Genomic DNA, 25,924 nt, shown 5'->3' on the forward strand with positions numbered 1-25,924 from the left:
TCTGGAGGAATAAATATACTCCAAATGCTTATCATCAGAATTCTGATAAAAGGGATATAATTTCTTTCTTCAGTATTTTAAAAATTGGTATCTAAATAATTTCATTTTGAACTAGGTTAGTAACCTAAGTCTTCTTCACTGAGCTTTTGAAATTGAAAAAATTTTAAGTTCCAAATATAATAAAGACTTTGGGAATTCCCTGGTGGTCCAGTAGTTAAGACTTGGTGTTTTCACTGCCGTAGGCTCGGGTTCGATCCCAGGTTGGGGAGCTAAGATCCCACAAGCTGTCTGGCCAAAAAAACCAAAACAAAACAAATATAATAAACACTTAAGTACACATTCAAATTGAAAGTGGCAATTTATTTCCTATTACACTTTTCTGGCCAAAAGGAGCTGAAGGATTTTTTTCCTTCTTACTTTCTTACAACAGATATTGTCAGATTTTTTTTTAAAAAGCAAAATATAACAGAATTATAGTTAAGAAGACTAATTCTATCTGAATGGTATTAATCACAGCCCAGTTAAAATAACACTTAATATAGACTCACTTCAATAGATGATGCTGTCAACTTTAAAACATTAGTATTTCTCGTATCATTTCTGGACGGCCTAGACACATTTTTCCTCAACATAACTTCATTTTTTTTCTAGCTTTTCCTTGACTTAAAATAATGGCCTAAGGAAGGTCACATGAGTTTAGTGGTTCTATTTTTTAAATGTTGGGCAAAGTAGGGCTGGTTGATAATGTACTTCATTAAAATGAGCTGTGTTTTCAGGGCCCTGGCTGGTCCAGTAGTCTGAGAGGCCTAGGTTTCTTTTGTAGCCAAACAGTAGAGTCCATTCTTCCACCAGCCCATAGCAGTGGCTGAAGAAGTCCAGGAAATAGATTACACTGAATGCTACTGTCAGAAGAGATTTGCATTTAATGGTGTTAATATAGGTGAAGTATTTCCTTGAGTAAAAATCCTACTTATTCAGTATTTTGAGGGAACACTGAATTTCATAACCATAGTTGACTTTCTCTGTAGAAAAGACTTTTAAATTTGCTATGATCACTTCCTTTCAATTTCTTTTCCTTATAGTCATGCATGTTCTGTGACCTAAATTTCTTAAGTTCATTGAAAATCAGAGAAAAAATTCAAGAGGATAAAAACAAGCACAAAGTAAACAAACAAGTAATTTTGTCATTACATTTTCACCTGGATAACCCCACAAATATTTCTTGTTGTTTCCATTCTGTTTCAACACTGCAGAACAAGACACTCATGGCTCAATGGTGAAGCAACGTGCATGTGAGTGACAAAACATGGAAACCAGAAAAGGAATATAAATGTAAATCAAACTTTTAAAATCCTAGTAATACAGCAGCTTCCTTCCTTATTTATTCTGTTAACGTCCATTCCACATGAATTCACATTTCGATTCCAGTAGGACATACACTGTCAGCCGTGATCAAAAAGACCACTATTTGTAGAGGGTAAAATCGAGCCTGTTGCCAGTATCCACTGGTGGCAAACTTGCAAATGTCCTCTGGAAAACTAATAAAATTATAGTTTGATTATTTGTTTTCTGGATCCTGGGGACCATGGATATAGAAAAGGACAGCAACAGGACACGCTTTTTTGAAGTTTATTGGGCTGGGAAGTAGAAAAATAGGTGTTTTCCTTTGGGGCTTTTTGTGACTGAGAATGATGAGGTTCATATTTCTGAGAGCACTTTTTCATGTTCCTCAGTCTTTCAGGGAGTGGTAGGCTTTGGCAGTCCGGCTGTTGACAAAATCTGTCTTCTTAAACTGAGCCTTTGAATAAGCAAACAGAAATGTGAAAGGTTAACAACATTTTCACACAAGAAAATGCAGTTTTTAGTGAATTCTCACCAGGGTCAAGTCAAGCGGGACATTATTATCTGGCTCTTTTTAGCATTCTTACCTTCTTGTAGGCATTATGGAGCTCCGTGTGGGTCCACAGAGAATATAGGAGAACAGAAGCAGCTTTACTTGCTTTGTTGGAAGCACAGCTGAAAAGAAGAAAAGGACATTTTTCGGAGATCAGTGAGAAAGTATGAGGCTTCTGGATGCTGTCTTTGGACGTTCTGTAAATCTTCTTCAATTGCTGTCACTCAGGAGCCATCCATTAAGTCAGGCCACTCACCATGACAAGAGATTAGATGGTGAGCTTTAGGAGGCCAGGGGCCACGTTGGTGCTTTTGTTTTTTTAAAAATCTTTTCAAACCACTAGCAAAGTGCTAACAAATAGTTTATAAAGCAAATTCCTGATATTTATAAGGCATGTATTCTTAGAGTTTTATAATTTCTTGAATTTATTTATAGCATAAAATTTATATTTGTACATTTATATTACATATTTTTAGAAAATACCTGTATATTTATAACGCATATTTATATAGTACAAATGCATGAAAGTATGATTGAAAAATATGTGTAACTCTTAGACTTAGTGACTCCATGAATGTAGGGATTATGTACCTTTTTCAAATTAATAAATTCTTACTGGAGCAGCTGTTATTTTAATACAGTTTCAAAATTTATGTTTTTGTATATAGCAAATGGAAAGTGTGTTCCTGTTATAAATCCAAGTCCGCACTGAATTTGACATTGTACTTACTTTTTTTTTTGGCCACACTGTGCAGCATGTGGGATCTTAGTTCCCCGACTAGGGATCGAACGTGAGCCCCCTGCATTGGAAGCTTGGAGTCTTAACCACTGGACTACCAGAGAAGTCCCCTTACTTTTTTTTTAAACTTTATTATTATTATATGTACTTTTTTTTTAAACTTTATTATTATTATTTGTATATGTTTTTGATGTTCTGCTTTTAAATTTGTCTCAAACTTCTTGTTTCTGGCTAAGGATCAGTGCTTTCTTAGGTTTCTCTCTCTTCCATCACTTGAATTAGCACATGGCTGCATTTTTTCTTTTAACAAAGAAACAAAGATTTTATTTTTCCTATCACAGGAGTTTGTAAGCATGCAACCAAGAACAGAGAATGCAAAGCTGTATGAAGAAGCCCATGCTGGGTTCATTTAATAGCTAAAAGACCTTGCCTTTCATACCAGCAGTGTAAGGAGGGTAAGTAAAATTAGCACCTTACAGATTTTTTTTTAGTACCTCAGGGACTTTTCAGAATCACTTGCTAATAACTGAAGTACTAATAAATCCATGAAAACTGTGGATCTCTAATATTTAAAATTGTAAGTTCTTAAATTGCAAGGGTGTTATAGTCATGAAGTTTGTTCATTAAGTTGGTTGCTTGGCACTTGGAACTCATTTATTCAAAGATGAAATGTAAATGGTGATTGGTTATCAGGCTAGCCCATAAATTATGGGTTAGCTGTACAACACTCTAGCAAGGAAGAGACAGTAGACCCAACTGGTAGGAGTTCCTTGTTGAATTTTTTTTTTCTTTTTGGAGACAGGGCATATGAGGACTGGCTTACAAATGGGACACTCAGTGCAATGAAAAATAACAGAATAGCACACCCTGTAATTTTCTAAGCTACAAGAAATTTCCAAAAGTGATGGTGTATTCCCATGTGCTTCTTACATCTGAATACTCAAATAATTAAAGTCATACTGTCTTATAGAGATTTGGTTAGAAGTTTGGATGACAACTTGGAATAGTCGTTTCTGCTTTGCAGCAATAATTCATACTTTCCACAAAGGCTGAGCAACTGCTACTTGGGAGCAGGTAAATATTCCCTGCTTTTGGGAAATGGACATTCTAACTAGGGCTCCTTTTAATCATGTGACTCTGAATGTAGTCCTCCTTCCATGTGAGCTTTGCCAAAGGGGAACTGCAGAGCACAAGGGGCCTAAATTGGGCGGGGCTGTGGGGGGAAGGGTTGTGCTCATTCGGGATACCACAGATCCCTATGCTAGCCTCTGCACAGCCAAGCACACATTTGTCTACTACAGGTCAAGTCCATTTGCTTTGCAACTCATTAGAACTGGCCAAATAATAACATTTGTTTTCTTTTTTGGTTACTTACAAAACTAACTTTATTTAACAAGTCAAACAATTCAGAGTCATATAAAGAGAAAAAAATAATACTCTTCATACCCCCTTGGGATCCCATCACTCTGAGTTAACTAACAGTAATAATTTGGTTACACAATGTTTTTCATTCTCTTCTTCACCTTTTATTTTTAAAATGGGGAATATCTGAAGACACAGACACAAGGATTGGGATGACTTACATGCATTAAACCTTCTACTTCAAAAGAGAATAAGAGATGGAAGAGATGTGATAAAGAAAACTGAGAAAGCAAGGATTTCTTGTTACGCTGCCTCCTACTTCCCCTCCTCATGCTATTACGGGTGATACCTGCTTCACATATTTAAGTGAGGAAAAGGGCATTCCTTGTCCATAGGACTCCAATTTGCTTACTTTCTTCTCTTTTTAAATCACAGCTGTGATTCTGGGAAACAATTAATTAGGTCAATAAAATGCTGGAATGCACGACCCAGATAAGCTATGGAGTTTTACTATTTCTGGATATTTTAGAAGAGAATGAGCAACTACTTGGCTTAGAGGATTCAGCTTTCACTTGCCTGATCACCAAGGACTGGAACAGATGATCCGGTCCGGCTTTACAATCTTATTTTTTGGCCATGTTGCCCATGGTACTCAATGCCTGGACATTCACAACTGCATTATTTACATATGAGAGTGGTGGTGGGGAAAGGGGAGACGCTGACAGGCAGATGCTAAAGGACTTACGTGTCACCTGTGCTTATGGTCATAATTTTCTGCAGGCCCCCAGTGTTTAGAAGATCCCGTGCATTCTGGTAACTATTTTGGATTATATTGTTCAATGTGTAACAGGCAGAGGCTGTAGTTTCAATGAGAAGATCAGTACTTGGGACTGTGTTGGGAATTATGGAAACCAAATCAGGTAGAGTTTCTCTGGCTACAAATGAAAGAAAAAAGAACACTTGATTAAAAAGATTGTTTCTTAACCTCAAGATCCCAATAACATTTAAGAAGAAACATTTGGTTAACAAACGTATGGAAGGATGTAACCATTTTAATACTCAAATTACCAAAAAAAAAAAAAAAGATTTTTAAAAAGATGATACTTTGTGCTCAGTGTACTGGAGATCTTTCCAGAAAGCAATTTGACAGAAATGTCAAAATTTTTTTTAAATTTTCACATTTTTTGATTCAGTATTTCCACTTTTGAGAATTCATCCTGAAGACATCACTTTAAAAATGGTAAAAGCAGAGATCTTTATTATAGTATTATATATATCATAAAAAATTTTAAAAAGCCTAAACATCCCAATAATATGAATATGATTAACTAAAGCACATCTGCAAAGAATATTATGCACCCCAAAACATATCTATGAAGCATGTATAATAACAAGAAAATATTTGTTAATATTCTATGTGAAAATAACCGGTATACTTAAAGGATAAACACATATACAAGAAACCTGAGAAGAAATACACTAAAACAGTAACAGCCCTTGTTCTTCTACAATAGTATTAGTGGTGACTTAAAAATATTAAAAAAAAATTATCTGTACTGCCCAAAGTTTCTTTAATACGTAAATAACCGTTATTAAAAAAAAAGGTAAAGAAACTATTTAAAATTTATTTTTTCACTACATATATAAAATCTTGGTTATAGGGTTTTCGTTTAGCTTTTTCTGTAGTAACAAGAGAGGTATTAATATTTGATGATGTCATTATACTTTGTCCTATGGTATATATTTCAGGCAATATGAATTTATACTTGATATTTTGCAAAAGTTCTTTCCATGTATGCTTTTTTTCCCTGTAACTACTTTGGACTCTCCTTGAAAGATAGAGAGCATGCTTCTATTGCTTTGTACAAATACTTCTGCCTAATTTTATTTTCTTCATCTGAGTTTATGTGACACCTTGAACTGCACTTCTCTCTCTGATATCAGACTGTAATTAGCTATGTGCCTGTCTGAATTCCAAATGGAGCCATGAGTTGCTTGAGGACAATTATTGTATTCATTTCTGGATTTCCAGCATCGATCACTATGCCTAAAATAGAAAGGTACTCAATAAAAGGAACGGAACCATATGTCTTCCTTTGATAATACCTGGACCTGATTGACAGGAAAGACATACCTTCTGCTCAAAGGCCTGAACACTTCCTTTTTCACTGTTGTCTAAGCATCTTGGCATAGTGTTAGGAGCTCAGAGCTCAGTCTTTGAAGTTACACTTTGTTAGTTTTAGTCTTGTCTCTGCTACTTCATGGCTGTGTGGTCTGGGTAAGTTACTTAACCTCTTTATGCTGCATTTTCCCAATTTGTAAAATGGAATAATAATAGTATTTACTTCACAGGACTGTTTTGAGGGATTAAATGAGTTACCATGCGCTAACTGTATCACAGTTCCCGGCACATAGTAAGCTCTCCACAGATGTGAGTAACTACCAGAAGGCTTCCTCCTCTTAGTAAGTTAAACCACAGAATGAAAGGCCTTGAGAACCTGAATTTTCCTTTTGCTGAATTTAGGTCGACAGCATGAAAACAAGTGTGAGACAATCACAACAGAAAATGTACAACTGATCTCTCTGCAGGGTGCATCAATGGCTGGCTGAGACCAGGCTGCCCACACTGAGACTGATCCCTGCTGAGAGAGTTCCACCTTTCCTCCCTCAGTATGACCAACAAGAATGTTCAATTCTACAGATCAATTTTACGGTCGAAACTTTGGGTTATGTCTGAGGAGGAGTGAGAATTAAGAGAAGTTAGAATCTCTAACATTTTATATCATGTTTGTTTTTCTTAGAAGAGTAGTATAACTGTTTATATCGACAAAGTTAAACACTACAGTACAGTAAAGGAGGGGTCATTCCGTCTCTCTACTCACACACACACACACACACACACCCTGAGGGCCTGAGTAAATACATTCACTTTGAGACAAAGTTAGATCTTTAATAGTGAAATATAAAATCAAAGGCCCTATCATGATATTGGAGGGTTATAGCTCAATGTCATATTATTGAAGGAGATTTTAGTTAATGCTGGTGCTTGCACATACATTATGTTATCTGATCCCTGGAAAAACACTGTTCTATAGTGATTACTAATTTCATTCGGTTTAGGGAAGTTAAATGACTATCCAAGGTGACATGTGGCAAAGTAACATTATAGGATGCAGACCAATGTCTTCTGCATGAGACCTGTTACTCTGTCACCATGCTAAGTTGCCTATCTTCAAGTTTTTAAGAAAATATGTTTCAAGTTTATTTCTGTTAAATCTAAGTGAAATGTGATGACTTCATTCCAGGTCAGCCCATGGGAAGTTTTACTTGGCCTAGAAACCTCTCATGAAAAACACAAAGCTTGTATTTCAAACTGATTTTCATTTATTCCTGGCTATTAATACCCTGAATTAATACAAGTACTTTTACTCAAATTACATATTTGACATAAAGCCAATTTGGAATTCAAAAATTGCATTTATCTTGCTGAAGCCTCTTCTCACGATTGTCCTTAAAACAATCATGGGGAGGTTGATCAGTGAAGTCACCTTATATAAATTGTGGGGCTACAGCTGTATTGTTCCAACAGCTGGAGGACTGTGGAACTTAAGACAACAGCATTTCTGCCCTGAAGGCATAGGCACAGTGTGCAGAGCGCAGTTCTTCTCATCAGCTATGCTCTAAAGATGGACTTAACATTTCATTTGAGAAAAAATAAGTCAAAGGATAATACACCTGATTGAAGTGCAGCACAAAAGTCCATGAAAGACAATGAGAAGAACACTTTCATAATTTTGAGACAGTGCCTTTGGCAAGGTTTCTTTCAGATTCACGGAAAAATTTCCAGGCTCTCTACGTTCATAATGGGCACAAAGGCATTGTATGAAACCTCCTGTTCCATGTTGTACTATTGGCTGTTTTTGAAAATGACATTGTTAAAACATAACCACAGACCTTTTGGCACTGTGTCAGTGTGTGTGTGTGTGTGTGTGTGTGTGTGTGTAGATTTCAAAATAATCCAATTCATTAAAAAAACAAAAAAAAATTTAGTGGAATTTTTGAAAACTGAGTTTTAAATTGTTAGAAATGACTAATTTATGGAGCATTAGAAAGCATGAGTAATTTTAGCATTATCTTCCTATTATTTAATTTTATAGTTTATGACTTAATTCAAAACACATTTTCAGGTATAAAGAAAATGAATGAAAAATGTTATTTGAAAGTGTAACATAGTTATCATCTTTGTCAATAATACGGACTTAGAAAAAAAGGGGCAAGTGTGTTTCATCATATTTATTCTAAAACCTATGCCAAATCTGTTATATTCATGATTCCTTCTTTTTGTGATTATCTGTCCAACCATACCATTTTTTTCTAGTACAACAATGGCCAAGGTTCTGAGGCGAACAACCGCTGTGTGTGTGTGTTTCTTTAATGTTTCAGAAGACTGGTGCTTAAGCAGGCCACACAGAGAACATTCTGAAAGACATGGCTTAAAGACTTCACTGGATGGCATAGCTGAGGGCTGGGAAATATCAAATATATTACCTATCTCATTAATTATTAGTACGGTCTAAAATTTCTCTTTGGTAGTAATTAGAACAAAAACAAAGCTGGATATTAAGAAAAATCCTATTTGAGGCCAGTGCGAAAGCCAACGCTTGATGTCTGGGTACACAAAAACCAGTTGTATTTATCACATTTTGCTCTTTATTCACATTTTCAGCTCATCATTGTAAAAAGAATGTGATAAGGACAATGTTTTATTGCATTTGTATTTTCAATATATACACTTTACATCTAGAGACTTATACTGACTTACCAATTTCATTCTGCAGAGAAAGATTCCGAGACAAATTCCTCAGCAGAGAGACAGCAGTCTTTTTCACACTTGGATCACCAACATGCAGCATCTTTCGTGTGTGCTGAAGGCCATTTTCTTTCTGGACAACTGTCTGAGCTACTGATGCTGGCATCTGTTTTGTGAGACATATTCTATAAATACTATTGTATTTTACTTCACGGTTAAAATTTCTTAATTTCTGTAGATTACTAGAGATTGAGCGAGATGTTTTAAAAGCTAGAGATACTTTCTTTAAATTCTTATTAGGTTTTCAATTTAATTACTGGATACAGACAATTTATTCAGTATTTTTAAATATAACACTGGATTTGGTTAGCTATTATGTTTTTTGCATCTGGTTATAAATAAAATGGGTCTGTCTTTCCCTTTCCTTTCTTTTTTATCATAATCTTTTTATTCACATTTTCAGTTCATCATTGTGAAAAGAAAAGGACGTTTTACAATCACAGTTACACTAATGTCATAAAATTTAGTGGGTAAGTTTTTTTCCCTTTTTCTATTTTCTTGAACTATTTGTGTAATATAAGAATAATTTCAACTTTGGGGGTCTGGTAGAACTTAGCTCTAAAGCCAACTGAGCTGAGAAAAATTTTAAAGGGAGATGTCTTTGATTACTATTTCAATGTATTTACTGGTTGTTGGCTTATTCATCTTCTCTGTTTGTCTTGTTCAAATTTTGGCATTTTACATATTTAATAAACTTATTCATTTCTAAAAAGCTAGTTTATTCTGAAAGAGATACTGGGCTTTTAAAGAAAGGAATGTATGGCTAGTCAGATTACCTGTAACTCTATTCTCTGTATCAGAGGCTGCATGGGTAAGTTGCTGGTCCAGGTCTAGGTCCACCAGAGGCAAACCTTGTTTGGAATTAGGCTGGTCACCTACTTTCACAGGGTCTGAGTACCAACTAGGCCCTTCCTAGCATCAGCAAACGTCCAACAATACTAAGACCTTAGCTTGTGTCTGCAACTTTACATATTTTTATTTGAAGCTAACATGAGGCTACCATGCCAAAAATCCGTGTATTCTTGATCATTCTTCAGGGTGTCTATCTTCTCTGTTTATCTAAACTCTGCTTGCTTCCCCTACCTCCTGCACAGCGCCCTCCTTACATTCTCCACCGTACCGTCTAAAAAAGGGGTTCTTAATACAGGATCCAGGATAGGTTTCAGGGAGGGAACAGGAGGTCCTTAAAATTATTTTTGTGTTTATAGTAATCTTTTTCAGGGAAAGAGTCCATAACTTTTATTAGATACTCAAAGTGTCCATGACTCAAAGAAGTTTAACAACCACTATTTTGCAATGTTTGTTCCAAAGTTACACTTTGTCTTTCACTAATTTGCAGAACATTCCATTAGACTCTTTTCTTTCCTCTGGGAAGAATCCTTCACCTGCAGCCATTCTGTACAACTCCTCCTTGGACATGGAGGTAGATTTAGCATCCCTCTCTCTTCCCAATGGCCCATCTAAGTGATTATCTTTCCTCATATGCAAAAGCTCTGCTCTTCTGAGTCAATGTCGTCCAGCTCTATCTCTCTCATAGCGTTTTCTTTGTCATCTCAAGGCCGAGTATATAAAAATGATCACAGAATTCTGATTCATTGAGGGAAATGGGAGAGGCTGATGTGGAATGGTCTTTAGAATTTGCTCATAAAGGAAAATAAACAATCAGATTTACCAAATAGAGATTTCATATTCCAGCTTTATTTAAATTCCAATTTGTGAGAATGACTGTTAGTTATTTACAAACAGCACTTCTAGTTCATATTGCCCTGAGGTTGAGCGCCTTTTCAAATGTTTAATGGCCATATATACATTATGTTTTGTAAAGTGCCTGTTCAAATCTCTTGTCCATTTTTCTATTGAGTTGTCTATCTTTTTATTGTTAAATCGATGAGTTTTCTTTTATTTCCTAGATACCAACTTTGTTACTTATATATGTTACAAAAATCTTTTCCTCCTCTGTGCTTTGCCTTTTTACTGTCTTTTGATAGCTTGTTAATAATTTTAATGTCAATTTATAAAATATTGACTTTATGTGCTTTTTATGTCTACTGTTAAGAAATCTTACCCTATTCCAGGTCAGGAAGATATTCTATGTTATCATTTAGAAGCTTTATTGTTTTACCTTCCACATTTAAATCTCATTGCTGTTGGAGCTGATTTGTGTGTAAGGTGTGAGACAGGGAACACATTTTGTTTTTTTTTCATTGGACATCAAATTAAGTGCCTTTAAAGTGTTTTAGAAACTTGAAAACTGTTTATTTCAATGATTTTTAACTTGTACAATGAATGTTTAATTTTACATGTATATACAACATAATGAGTTGATATATTGCAAAATAATTATCACAATAAGTTTAGATAACATCCATCATCACACATAGTCACAAATTTTTTTTCCTTCTTGTGATAAGACCTTTTAAGATCCACTATTTTAGCAACTTTCAAATATACAATACAATATTGTTAACTATAGTCACAATGCTGTACATTACACCCCCAGGAGTTATTTATACTGTACTTTATACTTTATACTTTACACTATCCTTAGAGAATTTGCTAAATGGGTAAATTTTATCAACCCATCCCCTTTCCTTATTTATTATTTTGTGTTTTTTTGGTATCATTTAAAAAATAATGACCATTATACCTGAACTAATAAAGTTTACATTAAGGTATTCTTACCAGCAAGAAATTACTGCCATAATTTTATACTAAAATTATAGAATTTATCGTTTAGAAGCTATTCAGTCCAGTTCAGGTTCTTTGCCATCTAAGGCACATGGCCATCAATGCTCAGTGCTGTCTCAGTTATGAACACAGGTGAATGGACTGGGTATTTTTTGGAACTATGTTTAATGGTCTGCTTTTCATGTTTTTCTATTCAGTGATTCCTTTTAGAAATTACAAAGCCAGGCATTTTTTTATCACACCATCTAAACATAGCAAAATTAGGGAAAGTAATAATTAGAAAAAATATACATGTAAGTCAAAATTTTAATAAAAAGCATCTTGTAACTTAAAAGAACAAAGGGTCCTCATATCATTGTCCCATGCTGCTAATGATTTTCTCCTATAAATCTCTAGTCAAGATCAACTCGAATAGCCTTGAGTATGGATTAATACCAGTTTAGTGTAGGTCTCCTTTCAGGGGACTGGACTGGTCTAAGGTTAGGTATGATTTAAAATCCATTGCTTGGATTCCTTTTGGACTTGGAACTCTTAGATTTCTGTTTGTTTATTTCTTTTTCCCAGCTAGATTATTACCAAACACAGGGATTTTGTCTTATTCACCACCATATACTTAGCACTAGGCTAGTGCCTTTTATGTAGAAGGTGCTCAAATACTGTTTGTTTGATAAATGAATAAAGGAATTATGTAGTCTGAATAAACTACATATTCAGAATGGCATATTCTTGTATGTTGGGTGGCAAATATTCCTGTATTGACAGAAACATGGAAACACCTCTGGATAGTTTGGATTCCATGAAAGATTCTGGAGTGGAAGAGGCTAAAATCCAAGCTTAAAGGGTTAGCTCATATTGAACCATCCTCAGAGCACAGTGAGATTAAATACATACAGATACAGCAATTTAATTTCTGACCTTTTCTATTAAGTTGGCTGGTAGTCAGTTAATAAGAGGGCTTCTGTAGTTTGGGAAAATGAAAGAAATGGTTTTGGGAAACCAAGCATGGGGAAATGGGAAGATAAGACAGTAAATTATGTCTTTCTGTCTGTCAGGGCTCCCTGGTCACTCCCCATTTCTTTCTCTTTGCGCACAAGTACATTCTGAAGAATTTCAAAGAGATTAAAATTGGGTTGTATTCTTAACCACGGTGTTAAAATTAGAGAAATACTGGTTTTAGTATTTCACAATTCAAAACTGAGCAAAGAATGAACATGGTTCATTAAAGAATGAACATGGTTTCTCAAGTAAAGAAGAAATAATATTTTTGTTATCAACAAGAGTGCTTTCCTCTATGATGATGGATAATTAGACTGGCCATAGAGTGAACTACTTGGGGAGAGTTTAATCATTTTATGATCAAGGCAAAGAATACAAGCTTAGTTCAAATAATTAAATATTTATAGAATCCTTTATTATGTTGCAAGCTGTAAAATACATGGGGAAAGGAACAACTTTTTACTCTTTTCTAAAGTAATTAAAAAAATTATTTTATTGGAGTATAGTTGATTTACAATGTTGTATTAATTTCTGTACAGCAAAGTGATTCAGTTATAAATATATATACATTCTTTTTCATATTTTTTTCCATTATGGTTTATCACAGGACCTTGTAAGTTTTTACTCTTTTTAATATTTTGATTTTGCTGGTATAAAGTACATCTGGAAAGAGAAGTAACTCTTTATTTTATAGTTGACTTTCTGGGACACAAAAGCACAGATAGCCTTTCCAACTGCAGTGGACATGTGTTGTCTCTGCCTTCTAGTGTTCATCCTTCCTTTTGGTAACAACACTCTGACTTTCCATTAGGGAGCCACTCCATGTGGTACAAGTGGTAGTGACCCTCGCTCACTGAAACCCCTGCCCCTGAAATTCACATGTGAGCACATAACCCAGACTTGGCCAATTAGAACATCACAGGTTCCTGGCCACAGGTACTGGTTTGGAAATGGGCAAGTGAGACTCATTCCCCCAGTTCTTAACAGAGCTATTGGGAAAATAGTAGTAGTTTCTTTTCCTGTGGAGACACTGAGCTGGATAAGAGGTAAGCCTGAAATCACTGGTGGCTATCTTTGCCGTAATATGAGGCTAGCCTTTGAGAATGAAACCAACAGAGGAAAACAGAGTCCAGAGATAGAGAATCACAAATACAATTGCTGGGCACCTATGTCCCACCATGACCGAAGGAAAACCCACCCTGGACTCTTCATTTACATGAGTCAAGAAATTCCTTTCTTTTGCCTAAGCCAGTTCAGGTAGGATTCTGAGACTTGTAACAGAAAGAGTTCTGACTGATACTCATAAATACCAACGAGTCTTTCACTCGCAGTCTGACCTGGGTTTGCAGAAGCTGAGGCTGAAAGTCCTGCAAAGCCGAACTCTCTCTGGCAATTCCTGAGAACTGTCTTGATTGAAGCGAGAAAACTTATGTTCTTACTTCACTGTCATTTCTGAACTTAATGTAGGTGTGTCTACAATCCATTATTTTTAAAAGTAAGCATGATACTCACTGGTCCACTTCCTGCCGTGAGATTCTGGAGAGCTCCCAAAGATGCTTCTTGAGTGTAGTTTCGGACACTCTTGGCAATCAAGGACAAATACATCCGTATCACGATGGAGTGCCACAGCCACTCCACGCCCTTGGGGTTGCTCTTTTCCTCTGGCATTGGCATGTCCTGGTATTGCTAACCACACACACGATGAAATCCAAAATTAATGCCTTCAAGTCATTTCTATAATTCCACACCCAAACCAAGAGACCAGAAGTACTGTCTTGTCTAGGGAGACTAATAATTAGCATAATAAGAAGCCCTTAAAATAAAAATGAAAAAGCAAATATGTATGATTCACAATCATTTAACTTTTAGCCCCTAATGACTATTTCTCTCTCACAATACCCCATACTCACAACTTTACATTTCACAGCGAGAGAGAATCCAGAGAATTAAGCATTGACTGTTCTAGAATAGTTTTCAGGCTGCTGTTAAGCTAAAAGCTAAATTAGTCACATCCACTCTGAAGATAAGAAAAACAGGCCTCTTCCCTCAGAGTCTTGTGAAGTTGTCCAGGATAGCATCAGGATTCTAAATTTACCAGTCGTCCTCCAAGTTCACATACACCGTGATACTCTTGAGGAGTAGGAGAGATCACATTCCTTCTATTTCATGAAATGCCAGTCTGGACAGCAGTCCTTCCTATGTATGGGGTTTGCTTTTCGGATGTAAAAGTTTGTTTTTAGAATGTTTAAAGCTGAATGTCAGGGCTGCTTTTAATGTTAAAACAATGCTATGCCACTGGCCATGTGGCATTAAGCTTACTTCCTAACCTGCAGGGCATAGAGCAGTATGGTTTGATGGCTAATAGTGTAAATCTGGGGCCAGATTACCTGGGATTCAATTCCGTCTCCTCCACTAACTTGAATTATTCTGAATTAACCTTTCTGTACCCTCTGTTTCCTCATCAGTAAATGAGGGTATTAATAATACATACCTCATAGGGTAGATATAAGGCTTAAAAAAACTTAAAATGGAGCCTGACATATACTAAGTACTCAGAAACACACACACACACTTATACTTTCAAAGGCCTCCCCCAACATACCTCTTTTACTTTCCTGCTTCTACTGCCAAAACACCCAATACTTTTGTTGTTGTCAGCCTGGATATTCCGGCTTTGAAGATAGATACTCTGGGAATATTTCTCTGGGAGCTCTGCCTCCAGCTGGTAGGAGAGGTTATGAAGAATGCACACACAGTTCTCTGTGGCCTGAGAAAATAGGACATGAATATTGATCATATACATATAGATATCCCTTTGCAAGTGTTATACCACAGGACCTCTTAGGCTTTAGATCTTACAAGGTTAATTGGATGCAACAGGGTGCGCTTGGACTGCAGGGTGGCTGGGGGAGTGAAATGAGTACAGCTAGAAAGGCTAGGGCTAAATCATAAATGGTCATGAGCACAATGCTAAGAAGTAGAGGCTGAATGTTTTAAAACATTGAGGAGCAGTTCTAGTTTACTTTTAAAGAGTGTTCAGAATGATTTTAGATGTTAGGTACATTGTTTAGTAGCCACGTGGACTTGGAAAATAGGAGGAGATATTGCTTATAGAGACTAGTCGACTACAATAATCAGTATAAAAGATGCACAAACTATGACAGCAGTAGTAGCATTAAAGAGGACTGGTTAAACTAAAGAGCATTTCAGAAGTAAAATGCACAAGATTTGTTGCCCAATGGATGTGGGATGTGAGGGAAGAGAGGAAGTCCAACATTACTCAGGTTTCTATTTTCATTTGGTAGATGGTAATAATTATTAAGAAGGTTTATACAGAGGAGTAAGTTCAGAGATGAGGGAAGAGATGAATTTCATTGCTGAATATGTAGCATTTGGGCTCCTTTCAAATATCCAGAGTTGTTAAACAGTTAGAAATTTGGGTCTGGAAAGTAGAAAAAAAAATGAGGCTAGATAGATATTAATATTTATGAGCATGTATGGGAACTCTTAAGCTCAGCAAATCAGTTAATAAATAAAGCCAAACCCAAACAGCTACTTCAAGAATACTCTGAAGAGTCTTACTAATACAAAATAAGTAATTCAATATGAGAGACATCTAATTCTTGTATCACCTTGTCATCTGGCTGGTAATCTGCAATGGTTCCTCTGACATAATGGACCAGTGAGTCAATCAGTCCATCACACCTTCTCATCACTTTCCTCCCTTCAAGGCCAGCTGAACTCATGTTTCTATCAGGAAAAACAAACAAACAAACAAATAAACGATCAATCATAAGACAGGCAGTGTATCTAATAGGTTTTTGTTTCAAAGTTTCTTCCAAGGGTTCGGAAAACTGTCAAATTTGTCAAAGTATGACAGACTTGTCCTGGGGTCAATAAATCATCAACTGCCTATGGTCATCAAATCTAGACACAACTTGTAAATATATTCATAACACATTATTATGTCAATAAAAGTCTTCTGTCTACTTCATTCCAAGCACCAAGGTCAGAGCATTATTTATTTAATCTTTACACCATTTTGGAGAGGGTATAAATATATGAGGAAAACATTTTGCAGTTAAAAGGAGAACAAATGGCACATTAGCCATAGCAATACACATGTCCAAGTCCCAACTTGTGCCATGCCTTAATTCTAAGTAACTTAAAGCTACTTAAATTCTCTGGGCTTCAGTTTCCTCATTTGTAAATACAGGGTGTTAGACTATATTATTTGGAGGTTTTGTGGGTTTCAGCATAAACTGTTATTGACAAATATTAAACCAAATGATCTAAAATGTGATAATTCTATAATTAAAATGGCAGAGTGATGTCACGAAAAATGTAGTTTTACACTGTGTAAGACCTAAGTTAAAAGCATGACCTATAAACATCTTTGCAATTAATCTATTTTTTAAAAATAAATTTATCTATTTATTTATTTAATTTTTGGCTGCATTGGGTCTTTGCTGTGGTGTGAGGGCTTCTCACTGAGGTGGCTTCTCTTGTAGTGGAGCATGGGCTTCAGTAGTTGCGGTGTGTGGGCCTAGCTGCTCCGCAGCATGTGGGATCTTCCTGGACCAGGGATTGAACCCGTGTCCCCTGCACTGGCAGGCAGATTCCTAACCATTGCACCACCAGGGAAGCCCTCTATTTCTAATTTGGCTAAGCCATGACACCTTTCTATAAACAGTGATTAAATCTACAAGTGCAAGTTGCTTTCTTATAGAGACTGAAGCTTATCAAACACAGCAAAGTAATACATGTAGGGATTATGTTTCAGATTCACATCATGTTTATATTCTGGTATTACTGTTACTATGTTCCTTTGCATTAAGTTCTTCTTGTCGGCATTAACTTCTTAAAAAATTTTGTTTTCCAAAAATGTTAACAGCTCCATCAACAAGAATGGCAAAAGAACAACGCATTCAGGTTTTTAGAATTTTGAGAACCACCCTTATTCCCTTTTGTTAATTTCACTTGCTAAGAACTATTCCTATAAATTTTATCAGACCAGTTCCTTTCACTGGTAGGTAGAACATTCAAAGCATATTCTTTTTTTTTTTTTTTAGTTTGCTCCTTTTTAAAAATTTTATTTAGAATGCCTACTTGTTGAAGTTGGCATCATTTTACAGATTAGAAAAATTCAATTCTTCTGTCTCTGCAAAGATTTATAATAGGTTAGGAATAACAGATTAGAAATGTAATACATTACAAAACAGTTGCCTATGACTATCTGTACATTTACTATGCACCTTAAGGAAAAGAATTCGACAGTGTGCTGTACTTACACTGCAGATAACATCCTTTTATTCTATTTTACAAAACTGACCAGTGGTAGTGTTTGAATTTATAAATGGCCATTAAACAGGATATTTAACTTAGATATATAGTTAGCATGCTAAAAAGTGAAAATTTTCGACTGAAGTTCTGTGGCTCACAAAGCATACTGTTTTTGTGTATAATGTCTCAGTGTGATTCTGAACATCAAAAGAACTACAATTCTGAGAAATTTTGGGGTAGCATTTTTTTCTTCTTTAAAATAATATATTACACTAAGTGATTTTAAAAAGTTTCTGTTCCCAAATACTGTTTTCAATACATTTTGTCAAAGAACAAATGTGCCCAGCATTATATCAAGAACTGCAGGGAACAAGGGAGGAGTATCCAGCACTGCATCCTGCTCCCAGGGAGATCACATCTATGATACTTGACTGTTTCTAACCCATGAAAATGCAATTTCATAATCCAACCTAATAGTTGAGGAGATAAGACAAATACACCTAAAACTAAGGATATGTTAATAATTTAGTGGTTGCTGAATTGACACAATGAGTTTTTGATTTTAACAAAATCCCTTCTGTGACTTTTGTTCTCATTTGAGGTTTCTAATGTAATTATTCCCGTCCTATTTTTCACTGTACGTGAAAGACTTTCACACTTAGTCCATTAAAAAAAATATATAATGAATAGGCTCATAAGCTGTAAATAAAACCATTTTTCCTACAGTTTTTTTTTCAAGAAATGATTATTTGAACCAAGATCCTCTATCTACTCTCTGAGCCCTTTATGGTCATGGGATCTTAAGAAGCTTGACAAAACTGAAAAAGCATCTTTTACGGTCTCCTTATTTTACACGTGGAGAAACTGAGGACCAAAGAGTTTAAGTTACTTTTCCTGGTGAGATTAAATTACTGGTGAAGTCAGGATAGGAGAGCTGTTCTTTATTCTGTGCTAAGGGCGGCTCCAGAGTAGAGCAAACCTTACCTAACATTCATTCAGTCTGCCATTTGTTTAGCAAGTACCATATGTCTCCCAACTCCAAGACAGCGTTATCATATTTTAAAGCTCCCTTTGACCTTTTCAACATCTGGCTTTGAGAGATGGCAGTTTTAAAATTGCTTTGACAAATCAAAAGGTCTCTCTCCCTAGCTAAGCCCACTACATACCTTGCAGATGGATGACTCAGCTTTGTTTAACTTCAAGTCTGTTTATTTTGGGTGAGAATGGTAATTCAATTTGGCAGTACTGCCAGTTCACACACACTAACTGTTGTCTTGTAGTCTGGTATTATCCAGACTCTACTGGCTTGAAATGGGACTTATCAGTGGTTCCTGACAGTTGATACCTTTGCTGACAGAAAGTGCATGGAACCCCACTGCTTCAGTATTTGCTCCTGCATATCAAAAATAGTTCCTACCTTACTCAACTACCCAGAAATATGAATGATAAGGGTGGATTATTTTATAGCAATACATCCATGAATAGAGGTCACTAGTCAGAAAGGAATTTGTTATTGTACCACTCTGAAAATAATCAGAAATTATTAGAAAATGATATATTCATCTTAAAGTATTTTTTAACAGCTAATACATAAGTTTTTTGGAATCAGAGAATTAACATGGCCAATCTTAGGCAGAATTGATCCTTTTACACTGTATCTCCTGAGTCCCGAGAAACATTTATCTATCACTGTTTCCTATATGCAGCCCAATAGAGGTTTAATCTGGAAAACTATCTCAAAACTATACATGAAATATATCAAAACAATTATCTTGTTGAAAAGTAAAAAAGAAAGAGCATAAAAACCACAGTAGTTACTCAATAAAAGTTGATTATCAGAGTTACCAATGAACATATTGGAAATGTTTAATTCAGTGTCTATGGTTTGAATTTGATTAAATGAGTCTATTTCCCCTGGTATAATCTAGCAGAAGTCTGAGTAAATATGTGAGTACCTTTTAGGAAATTAGAACTGCACACTGTTGTATACTGAAATTTAAATACCAGGTCCTTGGGACTAGGGGTTGGGGCCTCAGGAGGAGGTGGATAGAGAAGGATGTGAACTACTCTAAACATAAAAGCAGGACTGTTTCAGAGCTCTTCACCTTCACTGGCCCTGAGTGGGAGGATACCAGCGTGAACTGTGGCTTGTGTTTGATATTAAGAAGAATTTTTCTGCTAATATGACTTATAAAGGGTGAGAAAAATAGAATCTGAACCTCTGTATGTCTCTGAACAAAACTTCACATATTTAGGAGGCTTCAGGTGATTTATCTGAACGCAAATCAGTGATTCCTGACTCTCTCCAGGACCATTTATCTCACACATTCCTGAGTGTCACAATGAAAAGGAGAAAAGAAAACCAAACACCCTGGACCTTGCTAGAATTAAAATAAAGAATGGTCTTTGTTAAGATTAAGGACAGTGTGACTAAATCTTAAATTTGTATGGCAAACCAAAGAGTGAACGGTGTCAAATGATAAGAATAACTGCAATTTAGTATGTGTGCTAGACATTATTATAGATACCTTGCAAATATTATGTTTTTACAAAATTCCTTAAATTAGGGTGTGCTAGAATCTCATTCAGAACCCTGACCTATGACTGTTGTTTAAAGTCAGAATTACCTGCTTCTAATGGGATTTTTAATGCCTCTTCCATAAAAAGTTATCTGTGTGGGGCTACGTGCAGGCATGTTGTCAAATACAGCTAGTCTGCCAGCACTGGAAGGAAGTTTGTTATAACACAGAATGTCCAATCTTGGGGTATGGACAACTGGCCTGGTGAAAATGATGAGCTAATATGAAATGTTTAAAGTAAAAGGCTATAGTTAGTTACCAGGGCATGAGAATGGCAGGCAATAATAAGGCAGGAGTGAATCTTTTCAAGACATTTCACCAACAAGTAATTCTAAGATACAGAGATTTTTATTAAAAAATGGGGCTATTTCTACTGATAATAGGTGGTTTCCTACTAACATACAATTTACATGTGTATTAATGTGACCTGTCTTAAAGGTCTAACCAGCATACTGAGATAGTGAGCACCACAGTGGTTTTTAAAAAATTGTGGCTGTATCTTCATTTTCATCAATAATTATAGGCTTCCTAATACCATGTGTTATAAATTATATCCCAAGTGGTACCAGTCAATTAAGTGCTTGGTCCAAGTCCATTCAAAGACCCAATAGGTACTTGATAAGACATTAGCTGATAAGGAGGCATCCTTCTTCCTCTGGTTATTTGAGATTTAGGTCTGGGTTTTTGTTTAACTCTCAGCTGATACATATCAAACAGTTGGGCCTTGTCTGTGATTAACCTAGAGAAAACAGCAGAGGCAGTTTGTGGTTGCACAGAACAAAAGGGGAGCCTCATTTGAACTGGCAGAGGAACAAAAACTCTAGGTCAAAAGAAGGGTTTGTCTGTTATTCTGAGTCAACATCAGATCCTGCAGGTATCCGCAAACATCAGCCAAAGTCAGCTGTTCATTCTGCAAAAGGAAGCAACGTTGGGAATAGAACAAAGCTGTACAACCTACACGTCTTGTTCCTTCCAGGACAAGGAACATCAACTTAATAAAGATGTGCTAGCATTTATTACACATCAAGAAACTAGAAGGTGTAGGAAGAGAAAATCTATCCTTAAAAATCCTTTAGTTCCGCTTTCCTACATTTTCAGGTCTTCCAAAAGTATGCTGAAGAGTCAGTTCAGAGACCCCTGCGTGAGGCACATGGGGTGCCTGACGGCCGGGCCCCCTCCCGCTCCCCTGCCCCTCTCGTCCACGTCCCCCGGCTGCACGGCCACCATGGTGTCCAGTGAGGAGGACGGCACCAAAGGCGGCGCCTTGGAGGCTGGCGAGGAGAAGGAGGCCGGCGAGGAGAGGGAGGCCACGGGCAAGAGGAGGCGTCGGGGCTTGCTGGCTCACCTTCTACAACATTGCTATGCCTGCGGGGTGGCTGGTACTAGCTATTGCCATGGTACGTTTTTATATGGAAAAAGGAACACACAAAGGTTTGTATAAAAGTATTCAGAAGACGCTTAAATTTTTCCAGACATCTGCCTTGCTTGAGGTAGTCCACTGTTTAATTGGAATTGTACCTACTTCTGTGCTTGTGGCTGGGGTCCCAGTGAGTTCAAGAATCTTTATGGTGTGGCTCGTTACTCACAGTGTAAAACCAATATAATTTTTTTTTATCATCTTATATCCTGTTGGAGTTGCTGGTGAACTTCTTACAATATATGCTGCCTTACCATATGTGAAGAAAACAAGAATGTTCTCAATAAGACTTCCCAATAAATACAATGTCTCTTTTGACTACTATTATCTTCTTCTTATAACCATGGCCTCGTATATACCATTGTTTCCACAACTCTACTTTCATACGTTAACGTCAGAGAAGAAAGGTGCTTCATGGAGAGGTGACTGTCGAAAAGGATGATTAAATGATCCCTACAACAAGGTGCTTTTTCCAGAATAACCAGGATTACTTGAGTCCAACTTTTAATAACAAGAATAAACAGCTTCATGAAAAAAAAAAAAAAAAGAGTTCAGCCAGAAATCATCTGGTTGGTCAGCAAGAGTCATTTCCCCTTGACTTAGCAGGCTGTTCAAGGTAGAATGTCAAATTCCATTTTAAATGAATTATAACAGCAAACTAATTTTAAAAATATGCCCAGGAGCCACTGGAACTTGAGTAGACATTCTTAACACCTAAAGGAGAGGTTTGGGATGCTAGGCTAGGACAGATGAAGATGCTTAAGATCTAGAGTAGTATTCTACTCTAGAATATGGTGCTCAGACAGCCTGTATCTCCAAGATAGGCATATGTTTTTTAAAATTTATTTTTTATTGCGGTAACATTGGTTTATAATATTATACAAATTTCACGTGTACAGCCTGATATTTCTACTTCTGTATACACTACAGCGTGCTCACCACCAAGAATTGTTTTCATCCTTCACCATACAGTTGATCTCCTTTATCCATTTAACCCTCCCCTGCCCCCTTCCCCTCTCGTAAGCACTACTCTGTTCTTTGTATCTATGTGTTTATTTTGCTAGGTTTGGTTTGTTTACTTATTTTGATTTTTTGACTGTTTTTTATAGGAGTGAAATCATTTTCTACATATGAGTGAAATCATACAGTATTTGTCTTTCTCCATCTGACTTATTTCACTTAGTGTAATACCCTCAAGGTCCATGACGGCATAAACTTTAACCACAGGATAGCAATAAAGTCATCAGTGGCTTTATCCAAATATATCAACTCACTTTTTTTTGATGAAGAATTTTAAAACATTTAACAGTAGTTCTATGACAGTATTAATATTTTTTGGAAAATGACTTCGAGTGTCATAAGATACAGTTAATAAGACACTACCTTCAATTTAAGATACACACAGAATTTTTTTTTTTCCTCCCGTACGCGGGCCTCTCACTGTTGTGGTCCCTCCCGTTGCGGAGCACAGGCTCTGGACGCACAGGCTCAGCGGCCATGGCTCACGGGCCCAGCTGCTCCGCGGCATGAGGGATCCTCCCAGACCGGGGCACGAACCCGTGTCCCCTGCATCGGCAGGCAGACTCTCAACCACTGCGCCACCAGGGAAGCCCCACACAGAATTTTTAAACATGAGGATGCTTTAAAAAAAATCTCTGACAAAAATACACACTTGGTTTCAGCCTAGTGCTGCAGATATTATCTGTTGCAGAGGGAGACGGGACCTTTGTGGAGAGAACTGCCAGATCACCCTTGACCAAGTGATCAAGCTTGACATCATGGACAATAGGCCAAAAGGATACCATGACACCCAACAGAAGTACACAGCATCACCCCCGACTCTTCTTATTAAAAAGTTTGACTTGAATCTAATCTTGAAGAAACAATTCAATAAACCCATACTGATACAGTCAAAAAAAAAAATCTCTGATAAAGACATTCTTGGCAATTTCATTTTCTGTTCAAGACTCATCTCATAAACTAACTGATGCAGAAAAACAAGCAAATACAGTCCTCTTGATATAATAAAAATTATTCTTCTGTTTCCTTCGCTGATTCTTCTTCCTCCATATTATCCCTATTCATGTGTTTTCTTTTAACAATTATCCCGGGGGGCTGGACCCAAAGTAGACAAATGATATTTATGAACCGGTTGGTAAGAATGAAGAATTTCTTTGGCAAACTGAAATGTCATATAATTTCTGTGAAGTACAACTTTTAATCTGGGCCCACCTGCTAAGGACACGAATAAGATAGTGGAAAATTTACTCTGAAGAGTGGGGACCTTTGCAAGGGGGCTGCTTAACATTTCTAATGAGACAAATATTCTTTAAAACATTGGACTCAGGGAGACCAGACAGGGGTGACCAGGTAATCATGGCCATATTTGCTTCGTTTGTTTGATGTGTCTGCTTTAACAAGTTAATTATTGTTGACAGATTTAAAAATGACCTAAAACCCCTGAGGCTTAGTTTATAAAACAGTTAGTTTTAAAAATCACTTATACCTTTTAAAATTACTTAAAGAGAAACTTACACAATAATTTAACTCATTAGGGCTTCGCTGGTGGCGCAGTGGTTAAGAATCCGCCTGCCAATGCAGGGGACACCGGTTCGAGCCCTGGTCCAGGAAGATCCCACACGCTGCGGAGCAACTAAGCCCATGCTCTACAACTACTGAGCCTGTGCTCTAGAGCCCTCGAGCCACAACTACTGAGCCTGTGCGCCACAGCTACTGAAGCCCACCTGCCTAGAGCCCATGCTTCGTAACAAGTGAAGCCACTGAAATGAGAAGCCTGCACACCACAACGAAGAGTAGACCCCACTCACTGCAACTAGAGAAAGCCCGCGCACAGCAACAAAGACCCAATGCAGCCAAAAATAAATTAAAAAATAATAATAATAATTTAACTCATTAAGCCACATTTGTTTGTATATCTAAAATATTCAATGTATAAAATGTGATTATGACCAACAGAGTAATATGACTAGAAATACTGCCAATTCCATTATTTATGGACTTTATATTGGTTATGTTTATACATCAAATGTTAAGAGTTTCAATAATTAACCAAATAACTGAGGATGAAGTTGATAATTCAACTTTTTATTTCTGGAAAAGTCATTCTCCAGACTGAACTATCTGGATACTTCTATCAAGTTTCTGTGTTGTTTACACTGTCTCAGCTAACATTCTTCTAGTTTATGTTAAACTATTTTCTAGAAGTAAATAACCACATATTTAGATTATGGTTTTAAAAAATATATACACTACCAAACGTAAAATAGAGAGCTAGTGGGAAGTAGCCGCATAGCACAGGGAGATCATCTAGGTGGTTTGTGACCTAGCTAGGAAGGGTGGGAGGGAGGGAGACACAAGAGGGAAGAGATATGGGAACATATGTCTAACTGATTCACTTTGTTATAAAGAAGAAACTAACACACCATTGTAAAGCAATTATACTCCAATAAAGATGTTAAAAAAAAATAAGTTCTGGCCTGCTTTTAAATCTATAGTCTTACAAAAAAGGAAAATACTTATTTGATAATAAGGGAAATTAGACTCTCATTTAATTACTAATTCTTAATTATTTAAATAACTAAATAGGATTATGCAGAGACATGGACCAGATAAATCCTTTTCTGTTAGGAGTATTTAGAATAAGGGATAACTGAGCAAAGGTAAATAGAATGAAAAGCATAATTAAGGAAATTCAGATTCAGCAAAGTTCTGAAGTTTGATATCCAGATATACATAAGAAATGAAATTCAGGAACACAATGACATGTTTTATTGTACAGGAGTAGATAGATATAATTGAATATATTAAAAATTTACACGGAGATATTATTTTTCCAGAAAGTAGTTGGTATTGATATTACCAAAAAACTTGCCCTTAACCCAGAGGCTCAACAGGATTAAGGCTGATAATTATAGCTTTTCTTTCTAAATGTAGTTTGCTTCCTCTGACCACTCCCCACCTTAGCTAGATTTATCATAAGTGACAATGGAAGTTTCTTTTAAGACATCATAAATTTTAGTACAAACAACTATATTACACATTCATTAAAATACATTTACTACACTATGACACATAT

The 25,924-nt window shown here is 36.3% G+C and overlaps 1 protein-coding gene and 1 pseudogene across 2 annotated transcripts in view; one reads left to right on the forward strand and one right to left on the reverse strand.

The window, feature by feature from the left end:
- Window positions 1–321: 321 nt before the first annotated feature.
- PKP2 (plakophilin 2) overlaps window positions 322–25,924 on the reverse strand; it is a gene marked incomplete at its 5' end in the record, with an annotated part of 83,816 nt that continues 58,213 nt past the window's right edge. Inside the window, 7 exons of the mRNA XM_082851099.1 lie at window positions 322–1,798; window positions 1,929–2,016; window positions 4,741–4,930; window positions 8,818–8,971; window positions 14,062–14,235; window positions 15,152–15,316; window positions 16,182–16,299. Coding sequence (XP_082707225.1) covers window positions 1,730–1,798; window positions 1,929–2,016; window positions 4,741–4,930; window positions 8,818–8,971; window positions 14,062–14,235; window positions 15,152–15,316; window positions 16,182–16,299 — 958 coding nt within the window. The 3' untranslated portion in view covers window positions 322–1,729. The remainder of the gene's footprint in view (window positions 1,799–1,928; window positions 2,017–4,740; window positions 4,931–8,817; window positions 8,972–14,061; window positions 14,236–15,151; window positions 15,317–16,181; window positions 16,300–25,924) is intronic.
- LOC309968484 (very-long-chain (3R)-3-hydroxyacyl-CoA dehydratase 1-like) lies at window positions 21,622–23,032 on the forward strand (annotated as a pseudogene). The gene has a single exon. The product of its transcript is annotated as a very-long-chain (3R)-3-hydroxyacyl-CoA dehydratase 1-like (transcript).

This window comes from Leucopleurus acutus, assembly GCF_964270905.1.
Source record: "Leucopleurus acutus genome assembly, chromosome: 11".
NCBI classification, from domain to species: Eukaryota; Metazoa; Chordata; class Mammalia; order Artiodactyla; family Delphinidae; genus Leucopleurus; species Leucopleurus acutus.